General features: G+C 34.7%; 5 protein-coding genes across 5 annotated transcripts; 2 read left to right on the top strand and 3 right to left on the bottom strand.

Moving 5' to 3' along the window:
• Positions 1-886: 886 nt before the first annotated feature.
• On the top strand, positions 887-2,146 carry FG386_001338 (uncharacterized protein; the record flags this gene model as incomplete). Its single annotated transcript, XM_067340731.1, has 1 exon — positions 887-2,146. One exon carries the CDS (start codon positions 887-889, stop codon positions 2,144-2,146), a length of 1,260 nt encoding a protein of 419 aa, XP_067198780.1.
• A 403-nt stretch (positions 2,147-2,549) lies between these two features.
• Positions 2,550-3,806, bottom strand: FG386_001337 (vacuolar ATP synthase; the record flags this gene model as incomplete). Its single annotated transcript, XM_067340730.1, has 1 exon — positions 2,550-3,806. The coding sequence occupies one exon, from the start codon at positions 3,804-3,806 to the stop codon at positions 2,550-2,552; it is 1,257 nt and encodes a 418-aa protein (XP_067198779.1).
• Positions 3,807-5,064: 1,258 nt separating this feature from the next.
• Positions 5,065-6,108, top strand: FG386_001336 (26S proteasome regulatory subunit 5a; the record flags this gene model as incomplete). The annotated part of the gene is made up of 1 exon (XM_067340729.1): positions 5,065-6,108. The coding sequence occupies one exon, from the start codon at positions 5,065-5,067 to the stop codon at positions 6,106-6,108; it is 1,044 nt and encodes a 347-aa protein (XP_067198778.1).
• A 147-nt stretch (positions 6,109-6,255) lies between these two features.
• On the bottom strand, positions 6,256-7,320 carry FG386_001335 (uncharacterized protein; the record flags this gene model as incomplete). Its single annotated transcript, XM_067340728.1, has 1 exon — positions 6,256-7,320. The coding sequence occupies one exon, from the start codon at positions 7,318-7,320 to the stop codon at positions 6,256-6,258; it is 1,065 nt and encodes a 354-aa protein (XP_067198777.1).
• A 1,199-nt stretch (positions 7,321-8,519) lies between these two features.
• FG386_001334 (uncharacterized protein) lies at positions 8,520-14,159 on the bottom strand (the record flags this gene model as incomplete). Its single annotated transcript, XM_067340727.1, has 1 exon — positions 8,520-14,159. The coding sequence occupies one exon, from the start codon at positions 14,157-14,159 to the stop codon at positions 8,520-8,522; it is 5,640 nt and encodes a 1,879-aa protein (XP_067198776.1).
• Between the last annotated feature and the right edge of the window lie 288 nt (positions 14,160-14,447).

Raw genomic sequence — 14,447 nt, 5'->3', positions numbered from 1 at the left:
CTCTATTAACAATACCAATAAATACGTTAATATTGGCTTCAATTATTTACATGCAATTTGTATATTTTCACACGTGGGGCGGGATATAATTTTTATATTTCACTCTCACTCTAATAGCAAATAAAATCATTTGATTTAATTGTTGCAATAAACAAAATACATATATCATCATCCCTATATAATAAATAATTATTTGTATTTCTTTTCTCAAAAAAACTGCAAAAATCAATGACTAATTTATGAAAATAAGTTATTAGGCTTAGGATGGATAATAAAGGTTCATGTTTCATTAAATATAAACAGAACATTTACCCGTGTTTCTATCTTGCAATAGCTCTATCTCTATTTAATTTTGAACGTTCGTCTCCTAAAATACTAAAGTATTATTCCAAGAAAATCAAACAATCGACTTTTTTTAAAACACTTCTTCCCACAATTTGTTCTTAATCACACGCTAGTTTGTGAAACACCAATGCACATAAAGAAGGAGTACATATTATTATCTGCTCCCTTTATTCAATAAGAAAAATACACTAATTAGGACACTTGTCAAAAATGGGAAAAACTGAAATGTACAGTTTATTTGTTTATAAGTTAACCTGAATAAACAAAAGTGTTTCTGTTTCTATATTACCTTTTCATATTTTCCTGTGTTTATGTTATTTATATACTTCCTATTTATTTTATTTGTGATAAGATACAAAACCATAATCAGAAAAAGGCGCTTGCATGCTTAAATAATTAACCTACATGAAATAATTTACATAGGTGTAGGTGTTAGCAATTAGAAAACAAAAATAACAAACCGATTCATCAACTTAACCAATAAAAGAAAAGGGTTAGAGTTTGTATGTTTTTGAATTTACTTATTCAAATGCAGTGAATAATGACAGAATACAGAAGGAATTACGCTAAACAGGAGTTAATATATGATTTATTGTTTGGTGATAATCAAAGAAACAAGGGGTTAAGGGGAATAAGCAGTAATATACTTGAAAATGCAAATAAGTGCTTTATATGCAACGAGAACAATGACTTATGTGATTTTACAAGGAGAGATGGAATGAGAGAAAATGTTATAAGTAATTCAAGTATATTACTATGTATAGACTGCAAAAGAAGATTGTTCTCGTTCGAAGGTTTTAAGTACCAATGTAATCAGATAAAGAAAATGATTTTAAACTTGGAAAAGACTAGTGTGGTATTGAGCGATCAAGTTAACAAGTTAAATAATACAATAAACAGAGTCGGATATGGTACAAGAAAAAAGGTTGGAGGTGAACTCAAGGACAAGAATAATTACGAAAATATACCACCAGATTGGTGCAATAGAGATATTCCACCAAAATACGGCAAGGGAACTAGCATAATTAAAGTGCATGATGCAATAAGTAAAATAAATGAGGAAATAAACAACAACAAAGAAAACCAATTAATAACTCAATTGGGTTGTTTTCACGATGACTTGGTTGACTTGCAAGAAACTATTATAACATTCATAAATGTACTAAACACATACATGGATACGCCTTTTATTTCGCTAATTAAAAACAAGAGCAACACCGATTATTATAACAACTCCGAACATTTAGATAGATATAATGATGCAATTGAGCTGCCAGCTGAACAAAGAACACAACCATCTATAAACATATCACTTGTGGATAGCGAACCCAAATTCGGTAACGGTGACAACAAACCTACAAACAGCAACATGAATACCACTACTGCTCAAAAAATTGAGAAAATAAGAAAACAACAGGAAAAAGTACGCCAACAAATAAAGTCTTTGTACGATAATAATCTAAGCAAGAGTCCTTCAAATACAAACAATTTAATCGGTAATTATTTCTTGTTTGAAAAGGATGAAATGTCTCCGGTTAAAAGTAACAATATAAACATAAATTACGATAGCTGTGACGAAGCAATTAAAGATAACCAAGGTTCATATATAAAATCTGGCTCCAAGTCTGCTCATATTAACAGCTACGACGTACTTTGGTCCCCATCTTCAATTTCATCATCCTCCCCTCTGTCAACCTCATCACCTCCCATATCTAAATTAGAGTCAGAAGAGCACCCAAACTTAAATAAGTCATCCTCAAATCAAGTGAGTAAAAATAATGAAGAAAAACAAAAGCAGTGAGTGACACTACTCCCTGTCTCAATCCCGTTAATTAAGTATATAAACTGCGTGTATTCAAAAAGACGAGGGGGAAAAAGACCTAAGTGACCCAGAATAATGCAATGAATAGAAAGACTTTTTTGCTATAATAATACCTTGTATGTAGTCTACGGCCCCAAAAATCCGACTAAACACCGACACGATGCAACTGGTTCATTTGGGAGGTCTATACTAGATAACAATGTATAACTGAAAACTTGCCATATTAGATGGTACATGTAAATTAAGAGTCAATTTCTACTACATTTATTCTTTCACTCGCTCAGACTTCTTTGATATTGTAATTATAAATTCAATGTATAAAACTAGATATAATGCAACTGTTAAAAATACACTTAAGGGGATAATAATAAAGTTTTGTGTATCAAATAGCCTGTTGGTGTGGCGAAAACTGCAAGAATACATAAGGAGTGTACTCTTCATCAACGTCTTTCTCGCTTGATTTATATGTAGTGCCAATTCTTCCCTTTTCGTTAAAAACTTTCTCAACTCCAGCTTGAACCTTCTTCATTTTTGAAGGACTGCTGTCCATACTTAAAAGAAAGGAAGCAAATTTTGGTGGAACGCCATATCTAAGAACAGCTTCAACAAAACATCTCATAGCCTTGATGTGTATCCACGAGATAAATATATCAGAAAAACCAGCAAAACACATTCTTTTCAAGTATTTTTCCTGTTTCTCTTTTTCTTGTAAAAGCTTCTCTCTTTGAAAAATTAAATGATTGTATTTTTCCCTAGAATAATGAAAGTCGTCTCTAACAATATACTTTCTACTCTTGCACTCAACCTTAAAGCTCTCTAGAGACGACTTAAATAATGAAACCATCACGATCTCGTTTCCGTCCTTATCTGAAATAGAAGGTATTACAACAGCGGACTTCGGCACAACATACTTATCTAATGACTCGTATGTGGAAATAAAGGCGTCTCTTGTTCCTTTTGGGATTATCACAAACACAGTTGATATATGCTCCGTATTCACAATGCTGCCTTCATCTATAGTCTCTGGAGTTATCACATCAGTTAGATCTCTTGTAATCAAATTACCACTCATTACAACATTTCCAGTGCCATTATTAGATGAATTTACTACGCCTCCCGCAGTTTGATCAGCATTTTTTCCGTAATTATTCTGCACTGTTGTTTTTAGTTCATTGAATTGAGCAGATTTATTCCTCAAATCAATGTCCAACTTCTGCACAGATTGCAATAATGCATTCAGGTTTTCCTTCATTAACCTTTCCTTTGGAAACCTTGCGTGATCCCATGAAAAACCTTTCAAATACTGTTTTATTGTGAATGAATTTCTCTGCCATATTATTCTGAACTCCATGCTCTGATCCAATTCTAATCCCAATCTCTCAACCCTTCTAAGTGCTACCTCCACATTCGTATCATGTCTAGATAAATCGTCTCCCAACTTAATTAAGTCATCGAAAGCCCCAAATTTTAATGAAAACGGAACTTCAAACACCATCACATTCATACTTTGCATCATGCTCTTAGTTGCTTTGCTTAATTCTTCCTGTATCGCCTCCCTACTGTATTCCGTCAAACCACATGCCACTATCCAATACTGTTGATTCTGTGAATCTTTGTTTCCTCCATCTAAAGAACCCATTATAACACCTGTACTATTTTATCTCAACAAATACTAACTACTTAACCTTTATCGATTCTCAACTCAACAACAATCGAAGGAGATACAAATTCGCGTCAATTTACACGCCTTAAGCAAAGTCGACAATCCTGTCTGTGAGGCTTCGTATACCTATATGAGTATATCCACGTATATATATGTGTATAACTTTTACTAATTACGTATTTACTTATTGTAGTTTATTTAAGTTAATTTTCCCTTTTGTTCCTACCTTATCCCTAGTTTTATTTACTATTCCCTTCTCTTTACTTTTATTATTTGCATTAAAACAATGTTTCTCCCGCCAAATATTTTTTCCCCCTTCTGTTTCCCTGAACGGTTGGCGCCACCAAAAGTTTATCGCTGCCTGAAATTGAGATTCCTTTAACCCCTCTGGCTTTAACTCCAATTGAATGGCTCAGCCCCTTGTCTTCATTTATGTCTAAGGTTTCGTTCCACGCCCTGCATAGCGCGCAAATGTGTTGTTGTAGGAAGCATTCCACGAGAAAGCAGTGACAAGTGGAGCCTTGTAAAGTCTGATATTAATTTCCTGATCCTTTCTGAGAAAACCAAGTTTAGTGCAAGTTTCTTTATTCATTTGAGGCAAAGGAAGAAGGAAAATCCCTTCACCTCGGCTGCACTTTCCTGTACACACCTCATGAGTAACTTGGGCTTCGGCCGCGCCCTCCTTCCGTAAATCTGTGACTCGAAACACGGATAAGCAACTGTGAAATCGTTCTAATATCACGTAATCTCTCTCTCTCCTTGCTCAGGCTTGGCTCCTCCCTGCAACAAATGCTCTGTTCCAGTACTTCCTTGAGCATGTAAAAGGCGTGTTGGCGCCTTTGGGGGGAATGAAAAGTCCAATGCTGGGTTGCCTTGATTTTTTTCAAAAGAAGGGTTGGCTTTTAAGGATTTAATACCAGGGCTGGCGTGTATATGTTCGCATCTTGAAGTTAGATATACATTAATCTACTCAAATATACCCTTGTTTATTCTAGTTTTATATTGCTGTTGATCGAGGGTACAGTTTGGCACGGCCACTACCAACAATACTTGTCTCGTTTTATGTGTTCTATTCTCCAACACTAAACTAGTTAACTTCGGTTGTTAGTTAACTTCGGTCCCGGCCTACTTTTATACCCTTGAGAACCGATCAAACTCTTTTTCAACCACTTTACCATTTAAAACGCAAGAGAAGGTGTGGTTGTGTTGGTGAATAACCTAATAAGAATAAAAGATGACTTTGGAGGCAACAGTTATATGTCTGGACAATTCAAACTACTCTAGAAACAGCGATTATGGGACGTCTAGGATAGCACAACAACAGGATGCAGTAAACTTTATATCTGGAATAAAAACTCAACAGAATCCAGAAAACTTGGTTGGAATACTCTCAATGGCAGGCGAGAGAATAGAACTTAGAGTGACCCCCACATCTGATTTGGGAAAAGCAATACACTCAATGAATGGGATGAGATTATCCGGAAAGATAGATATAGTGAGGGGAATACAAATAGCTCAACTTGCACTGAAGCACAGACTAAACAAGAACTTAAGACAAAGAATCATATGCTTCGTAGGTAGTCCATTGGAAGATGATATTTCCGAGAAACAGCTTGAGAAACTAGGCAAAACACTTAAGAAGAATAATGTATCTATAGACATTATTAGTTTTGGGGAAATAGACGTGAACCATAGTCGGCTCGAAGCCCTCGTTAATTCAGCCAATAACAATAATAAAAGTAACTTTATTGAAATTAAGGCTCCGAACAACATAGTTGATGCTTTAATGAGTTCTCCTATCGTACTGGGTGAAGGAGGTAACATGATTAACGAAGGAAGTGCTTCAGGTATTCCTGGAGATTCAAATGCCTTTGAATTTGGTGTTGACCCAAGCGTCGATCCCGAGCTCTACATGGCTCTCAGAATGTCTATGGAAGAAGAGAGAATCAGACAATCTAGAATAGATAATAGTAACAGTAATGACGCAAACAACAATTCCAGCAGCGCAAATTTTGACCAAATACCAACTATAAATGAGATAAACGCCATGGAGGTAGACGATGAGCTTAGACAGGCTTTGTTGCTCTCCATTCAAGATTTTTCTGGACCCAACAACGGAAACAACTCGGATGGCAACCAACAGAGTGACAATAACATGCAAAACACCAGTCAAGAAGTAATACAAGAACCTACTAGACAACTAGATGATCCAAATCACAACGAAACCGGGGGAACTGACAATGCTGGCAGTGGAACCGGAAACAATAACAAGTCTTAGAAAACAATATTTACATAACAATTTTACTCTTGTTTCTGCTCCCTACACTATTATTCGTTATAAAACTACACCACAATAATAAATCAGTATAGTTGGATATTTTCTATGGTAAACAATAATATGCATATTAAATGTATATATACATTATTATTGATCTAAACTATCATTTTTGATAATATCAATGTCACCATCTACGTCTTTGTGACCCTCTATATAGTCGTATTCGTGTTCTTCATTATCATAATCAAGTCTCAAAAGCGAACTAGGGTCTATATTCAACTCCCTCTCTCCAGGATTAGGGACGAAAACCCTAACATGGTTGTAGGGGGAAAAACATATTCTTCCTGCGGATTTGGACTTGAGTTTTGACTTTGATCTGCAATTGGAATTAGACGAAGATGAGGATACATTCTTATTACCTTTAATTGGTGTAGAGAACTTGCCATTCAAACACAGGTTTTCATTATCGACTAAACCTTTACAGCTCTCACTATCCGTTGCTCTTTCACCCTTGTGCTCATTTATTTCGTCCGGTTTTTTAAGCGATTCTGGCGAATTTAGATCCTTATTTAATAATACATTACCGCTGTCGTTTTCGTTAATGTTAAAGCCTATTTTGTGATTTATAGCATCCAATACAACCCCTGTATGCTTGCTTTTTTGCTTTGATATCAAATCATCCTCATCCAAGTATGCCATTGGTATTGTGTGAAATCTACCCGAGCGTGTATCATAAGAATCCGGGTGTCCCGCTCCCGATAAAGGAGCACCATTCCAATTCTGAAGTCTATTTAATATACTCTTTCTGCTGCCACTAACAGACAGACCTATATATTCACATAAATTCTTTAAATTTCTCAGCGGCCACAACTCCTCATCTTCTAATGTCGCCGGATTTATTGTTACAAATGTCTTCAATGGTTCCGATATAACTGGAAATATCGTCTCCTCTCCCTCATCCTCACTACTATTTCCTAATATATCTACACTACTACTGTCATTGTTATAGTTATTATTATCCTCTTCCGTATTACTTTCTGTGTTCAAATGTGTTGTACAATAATCGTCTATCTCCATTTCAATTATATCATTCATATAACTGACTTTTTCCGCATCAGTATTGTTTATATAACCAAAGTCCCTTAAGTCTTTCTGCACATAATCCTCCTTTACCAGAGAGTTTATTTCTCTATCTATTTTACCGTACATCATCCTTGACATATATGTCGCCTTGTCAACTTATTTCGTTGTACTATTAATCTGAATCAACAAATCCTTTTCCACTTGCTTTAAACCCTGATTCAGTATGACGAACTTTCACTACTAGTTTGTATCTCCATAATATCTCAATTATCTGCCATATACTTACTCTAACCGTTTACACCCATATAAACTATTGCTATTTTGAATAATGTGCCGGTGAATACACTTATCTCTTGTACTTAACAGTAAACTATTCAACAAATCCTTTTCAGTCCCTCGTTTTTTACATCAAGTGATTGTCCTTAATCAAAAATTACTTCCACTTAAACGCGAAAAAAAATCTATCGCATTATTGCTCCAAATAAAAATTATATCTAATAAATGTACCCGATTTGTACAAGCGTAAAAACTAATCCTTAATTAATCCCTATTTCTGTATGTGTATGCATACACCTACAATAACACTTACTCATAAATATTAGTATATGTACATAAATACACATTTATACGTACATACATGCATATATCAAGATTTTCTTCCACCACTCCTTTCTTTCCTCTTTAATCTCCATTTTACTTAATCGAAATAAATATACCTGTATTCCCCACATGTGCCGCCGAAACACGTATTAATTACATCCCTTGTATTTTCGAATAAAAGGCAAACTCACGTGTTTGAATTCAAATTTCCTTTGTAAGCAAAAGTAACTGCCTTACCCGGGAAGGAAAAGAGTTTTGTCCAAACTAGTCTGCCTAAAGCACGTGGCGTTCTTCGGCCAGACAAGGTCCGCACACTCGCACCGCCGAGACGACCAGTTAACTTATTGTTGCCCGTAAGTCATGCCTGGAAGCGACACAAGTACAAACTACGCTAAAAACGTCAGAAACAAAGAAGAATAAAAGTTAGTCATTTTTCTTCCCCCTTTTCCTAAACTTATTCTAGTAATATAGATTATATGCCTTCAAATATTTTTGCTCTTTAATTAAACATTTATCACAAGTCCTATTTGTCTTACATTCCCTTCCAGTAATTTGCACATATGTATGTATTACATACATTATTTCTTCTACAGCCAACTAATGAATTAAAAAATAAAGATGGGTTTAACATCTTCTGCTGATATTCGAGAATTTTAAGCGACAGAGGAAGCAAATAAACATGCTTGGATAAATCATTTGTGAATTTTTGTTGATATATAATTGTTTTCTTACTCAGCAATATTACCGTTCTTATTCATATTTCCAATGCCGTTCAAATTTACATCGTTCTTATTCATATTCTGACCCAAACCGGTCGCAACAATTCCCATTCTACCGTTATTATTTATACTGCCCACAGGTCCTGTTTCGACCATTAAGCTGTTACTGCCATTATTAATATTGACATTATTTTGCATACCAATGCAATTCGCTGCATTGTTCAAATTACCTTTACCACCAGATGGCACATTATTGTAACACTGTTTATTTACCTTAACGTTCGAATAATCTCCAACATTGACTGAAACCATTTGATTATATACACCAATATCACCACTGCTACTATTCCCACTGTTATTGTTTCCAGCATTCCAGGTTTCCATACTTAGTGACTCACTACCATAAATGGCGCGGCTGCTGCCATTCATGCTCAATATAGACGACTGTGATGATGACTGATACTGATTCACTCGAGGCTGCGAATTAACACTGGAATGTGAAACGGTGGAGTCATTGCTCGACATTGCGCCTCCTAATCCCCCTCTCGCAACCCCTATTACTCCTCCCCTTCCCATTCCTATTACTCCGACATTGCCACCCATGGTATTTCCTGCACCAGCATGGCCATTTGTCATCAAATTCACATTTGGACCTGTTGTATTCATACTTTGAATATCTCCTGATTTTGCCATCAAGTTTCCATTACTTGTCATTTGTTTCATAAAAATACCTTCATTGTTCATTCCCTGAGTAATGATATTGTGTTTCCCCGAATTCATCATGTTGCCGTTACCGCTACTGCCGCTGGTGATATTACTATTACCAATATTAGAATTTGAGCTAACACCACTCACATTTACACCAATTTTGCTATTGCTTGAATGAATATTACCGGAAATACTTGCGTTAATTCCTGGATGGTGATGACTACCTGTAATATTTCCGCTACTGGTATTGTTGTTGTTCATGCCACCACTTGCAGTAATGTCACCCTGAATCCTAGATTGCATTGTCCCATTAACTAAGTGGGGTTGCTGAATGAGTCCTCCAACTCCATACTGAATATTGCCATTGCTCCTAATACTTTGATTTTGTTGGTGCTGCTGACTCTTGACCTGTAAATTATGAGATGCCAAATTACCAATATTTCCCAGTAAATGCGGTGCCTGCTGTGTTGAGGGAGATTGTGGGTGTATATTTTGTTGTCGTGGTTGTTGATACATAACTTGTCCTTGCTTGGCCGACTGCTGAAACTGTATCTGTCTCAACCCTTCTTTGTGGTGATGACTTGCAGTATTACCACATTGAGCTCCTTGCTGTTGAGGCAATTTGTGTTGGTATTGCTGTTGATTCTGAGTATTATTGAGTTGTTGGTTCTGCATATGTTTTTGCTGTAACTGGTTTGGTTGCATATTCACTCCCATATTGGAAGTCACATTGTTATTAACATTAACGTTGCTGTTGTTTTGAACAGCCATGTTTGCCTTTCTCCTTTTAACATTACTATTCTGTGAAGGTACTTGTTTCTGAGAAACTTCTCTTTTCTTTACAACTTTATTTACAACTTGATTGTTTTGAATCACTATCTGACCATGTCTACTTCCGTTACCCCCGTTACCTGTTATCGGGGGAGTGTAAGACATTTGCTGATTCTCACCATGGCCTATAATCAACCCTCCCTGCGCCCCAATACCACCACTATTAACAACCCCCATCCCTCCTCCTAAAACACCATTCCCACCAGCTCCCTGGTTCTGAGTTTTAATCATTCCAGAATGTTGACTCTGTTGTTGGCTTCCAGATGTATTTTGATTGCTTACATTACTTACTACAGAGCGTAACAAAAACTCAGGTAACTGTGGCTTTCTACATGTAGGCGATGTTGACATTAACATACCGGTACCACCATATCTCCCACCCATTGTACTTTGTCTGTATCTCTCTAAAGTATAATCAATTAATTTTAACTGTATATCTATTCCAGGTAGACGTGATAAGTACTCCTCTACTGTTGTTGCAGGTGGAAGATTTCCTGGTGCCAATAAGTGTGCCGGTATACCACTAGGTAAAGGTGTTTGATTTGGAGGGTGACTCATTGAACCAGTGCTACTTTCATTGTTGAAATTGCTGTTGTTGTTGTCACTATTACTATTAATATTCATGTTGCTATTGTCAATATCATTATTATTAATCATAGATCCAGAGGAACATATTTTCTTATTATCGTTATTGCTGTTACTTCCAATTGGCTTTGTAGATGGCATGTTGTTATTTACTGGATTCTTATTATTCATTAACGTTGGATTTGAGAATAATTGTTGTGATATGTTATTATTAGCGCTAACGTTATTAACTATTGAATTGGAATTATTTAAATTATCCTTATTAATTGAATTTACACTGTTATTTACAACTGATTTATTATTACTCACGTCGCTACCAACAACGCTAGCGGTAACAACATTACCTTTGCTAGTCATTGAATTGTCATTAGCTCCTATCAGAGTACTATTACTATTATTATTATTGTTGTTATTATTATTATCAATAACATTACTATTATTGTTTAAATTACAATTATAGTTGTTGTCAGTAGCAATATCATTGTTACCGTTATTTTTATTGTGATTACAGTTACTATTATTCGTATTGTTTTCATAACTATTATTGCCACTGTAATTGCCATTATTATTCATATTTGTGCTATTATTACTATTGTCACAATTGTTTTTAGAAATCATTGTAGACTCTATGTGTTGATTTAACATTTGATTAACATGTGCCACTAAATTTGCATGACTCTGGTGGGGTGGCAAAACTCCATCCTGCAATATATTTGGACCATAATTTTGTTTAATCGTTTGTATATATGAAGTAATCTGAAACGAATCCTGAAATTGTTGATTCTGCAAAGACCTCTTCTTCATATTTGCACCAAATTTACTAACAATAGACGATAATATATGCAATTGCTCTCTCTTGTAACTACTTACAACATCAAATGGAATCTCCCAATTTACTTTGCTGCCCAGACTATCCTCCTCTTTAACATTATTTTCATTGTCTACTGTACTCTTTTCATGTTTCTCATTTCCCACATTATTGTTACCATTAACACTATCTTTCTTTACATGATTGCTGGTGTTACTACCACCACTACCTTCAGTATCGCTTTTATGCATATCGCTATTGCCGTTTTTGATGTTTTTTGAAGATGATTCCTTTTTGCTAAATTTACTATCCTTCTTAAAATTATTTATTATATCACTCAATGACAATTGAGGAATCAATTTAGTGGGCTTAAGTTGCTTATTGTCAATGTTTACTGTTGCCTTACTGTATAGTTTTACTTTTGTATCACTCTTATTTATGTTTGATACATTTTTTGTTTCATTGTCGGTGTTACTCTTAATTACTATCAAATCCTTCTCATTTACGGTGGTAGGTGAGGAAGAAGACTTCGGTGAGTGACATTTTTCATTCATATCTTCGTCAACAGAATCAACATTTCCTTTTAAGTCAGAAACATGAACTTGCTCCATTTCCACATCTTTGTCTGTATGGTCAACACATCTACTTCTCTTCTTCAGATTTAATGCAAATTCCTTAATATGATTAAATAATGAATCGGAAAAATCGTAATATTTACTATCAGTATAAATATAACCTATTCGTTTCTTCATGTTCAATATTTTATCAATATCAGATCTAGAAATCGTTGGTTTATCTTTCTTCTCAGATTTGACATTTGTGTTTGTTGGATTTGATGTATCACTATTCTCATTAGTATCATTATCAGCATTATTTGAATGTTTGACATTAGTATTAATATCGTTACAACTAACATTACTGTGTTCGTAAACCTCACTATTGTCTTCACTATTATTTTCATTTGCTATTCTATTAGTGTTCTGATCACAAATGCTGTTTATATTTTCAGTTTCTTCATTTTTGTTTGTTTTATTCTCATCAGCTACATTTTTACTACCTTCATAACCGTTAAGGTCTTTTTCTTTGCTAAAATCATCATTTTCTTTATTTTTATCATCCTCTCCCTTATAGAGATAGTTCCATCTGTCTTGGCACTGCCTGGCTGTTTTCATCCTACCATAAAGAGTGCTAAAAAAGTAGTTGTGTGATAAAGCAATAAGATTCCAATTAGTTGTTGGTGGATGCTTATTATTAATTATGCAAGCACTGTCAAATGAAGTGTATTTCGAAACAAAATAAACAAGCAACATGTCTTCCGACAAATCCCATGTATCTGCATATGCAAGAATATCATATACATTTTGATCGCTATGTGTCACTACATTACCAGTTGTGATATGTGGGACTACAGTAGAAGTTGATGTTGGAACTTGTGTAGTTGTATTAGATACCTTCTTTGAACTCGAAGCAGCTCTTCTTCTGTTCCTTTTCTTACTTTCAGGTCCAAAATCATTGCCTATTGAATCATGAGAAGAGCCTGACATCATCCCAGACGATGCTCTATACACCAAGCTAGACGGCGAAGAGGTAATGTTTCTATTTACAAACGCAGGCAAACTATCTGTAGATAGTACAAACAATGACATTAATAATGATATGTCCTCTATGTCCATAATGCTCCTCTTAGGTGCAATTATTAGATTCTTAGAATCTATGTATGGATTAGGTGGTTTGTACTCAGATATAGTGTTAATTATTCCTGGACCTTGAAGTAATACTTGTACAACATCTGCCCAATTTTCTAAAGACTTTTGATAATCATCCGAGTCTCCTATACTCTTCCTTTTTGTTGAAAACTCCTTAAATAAATCGGAAATATCATTCGAATTTACTACAAAGTTATTGTTTTGCATTACTCCCACATTAGATTTGTTCTTTGATTCTGTTATCTTTGAATTATTATTATTATTAGTATCATTTTTTGATGAATTTGTATCAGTCATCTTTAATTTGAATCCTGTATCAGAAGTTGACTCTTTTACCGAAGAAGTTACAAATGTTTTTGAAAATACCAGTGGATCTAGTTGAAGTAATAAGTCTTCGTCAATTACCCATTGACAACTTTCATTATCCTGATCTATGTCTATACTTAATGGTGAATTTGGAATAATATCGCCTTCTATAGTGTTATTTATGCTCTTATTAATACTAGAGTCCTTCATTTTGTCCTTGTCTTTTTCTCTGGACATAAGTATCTCATTAAATTTATTGCATTCAAATATACATTGTTCCATTTGACGCGTACAATAATTATATAAACGTTTTCTAGCAGGTGATATTTGTATATCCTCACCATTATTAATTTGATTTATTATCATCGTATACGGCTCTAACTCACTTGGAACTAATTCCTTATCAATATTATAGGTTATGCCTAACCAAAATGATTGTATCAATGCACTACACTTGGATGATACATGTCTTTCTAGATTCAACATTCTTTTTCTCCAGTAATTTTGAACCATCAATGAGAGTCGTTTAGCCGCATACATCTTCCACCTCCTTTCCTCATAATAGTCTTTGGAAAGCCATGTCATTTCCTGCAGCAAAAAATCCCATTGACTTTTTACATTACTTTGAGGTTCTGGATATGCTATCGAATAACCACTACGGATTATTGATAGGGCCTTTTCAGCCATGTAAAGCCGGTTCAACATTGCTTTAAATTTTTATATTTATATATGATTTATCCAATATATAGTTCCCATCGATTTTAATGTGTTATTTAAAACTACAAACCACACAGATTTTCACTTTTCTTTTTTTCTCGCTATTTTCGAGTATTAGAAAAAGAACACACCTTTTCTAAAGCTTTAAATCCAATCAACTGTAAAATACACTTTTAGATTAATTAGCCAATACCTATTTCTAATCACAGTTGTGGGTTTATTTTTTTCGTCCTATTTAGTAAATACCACCTTTTTAATCTTGTTTTTTATTGGTAT

This window comes from Cryptosporidium ryanae (assembly GCF_009792415.1).
Source record: "Cryptosporidium ryanae isolate 45019 chromosome Unknown contig_23, whole genome shotgun sequence".
NCBI lineage: Eukaryota > Apicomplexa > Conoidasida > Eucoccidiorida > Cryptosporidiidae > Cryptosporidium > Cryptosporidium ryanae.
The sequence above is the reverse complement of the archived record's forward strand: the minus strand, read 5'-3'. Positions and strand labels throughout refer to the sequence as shown.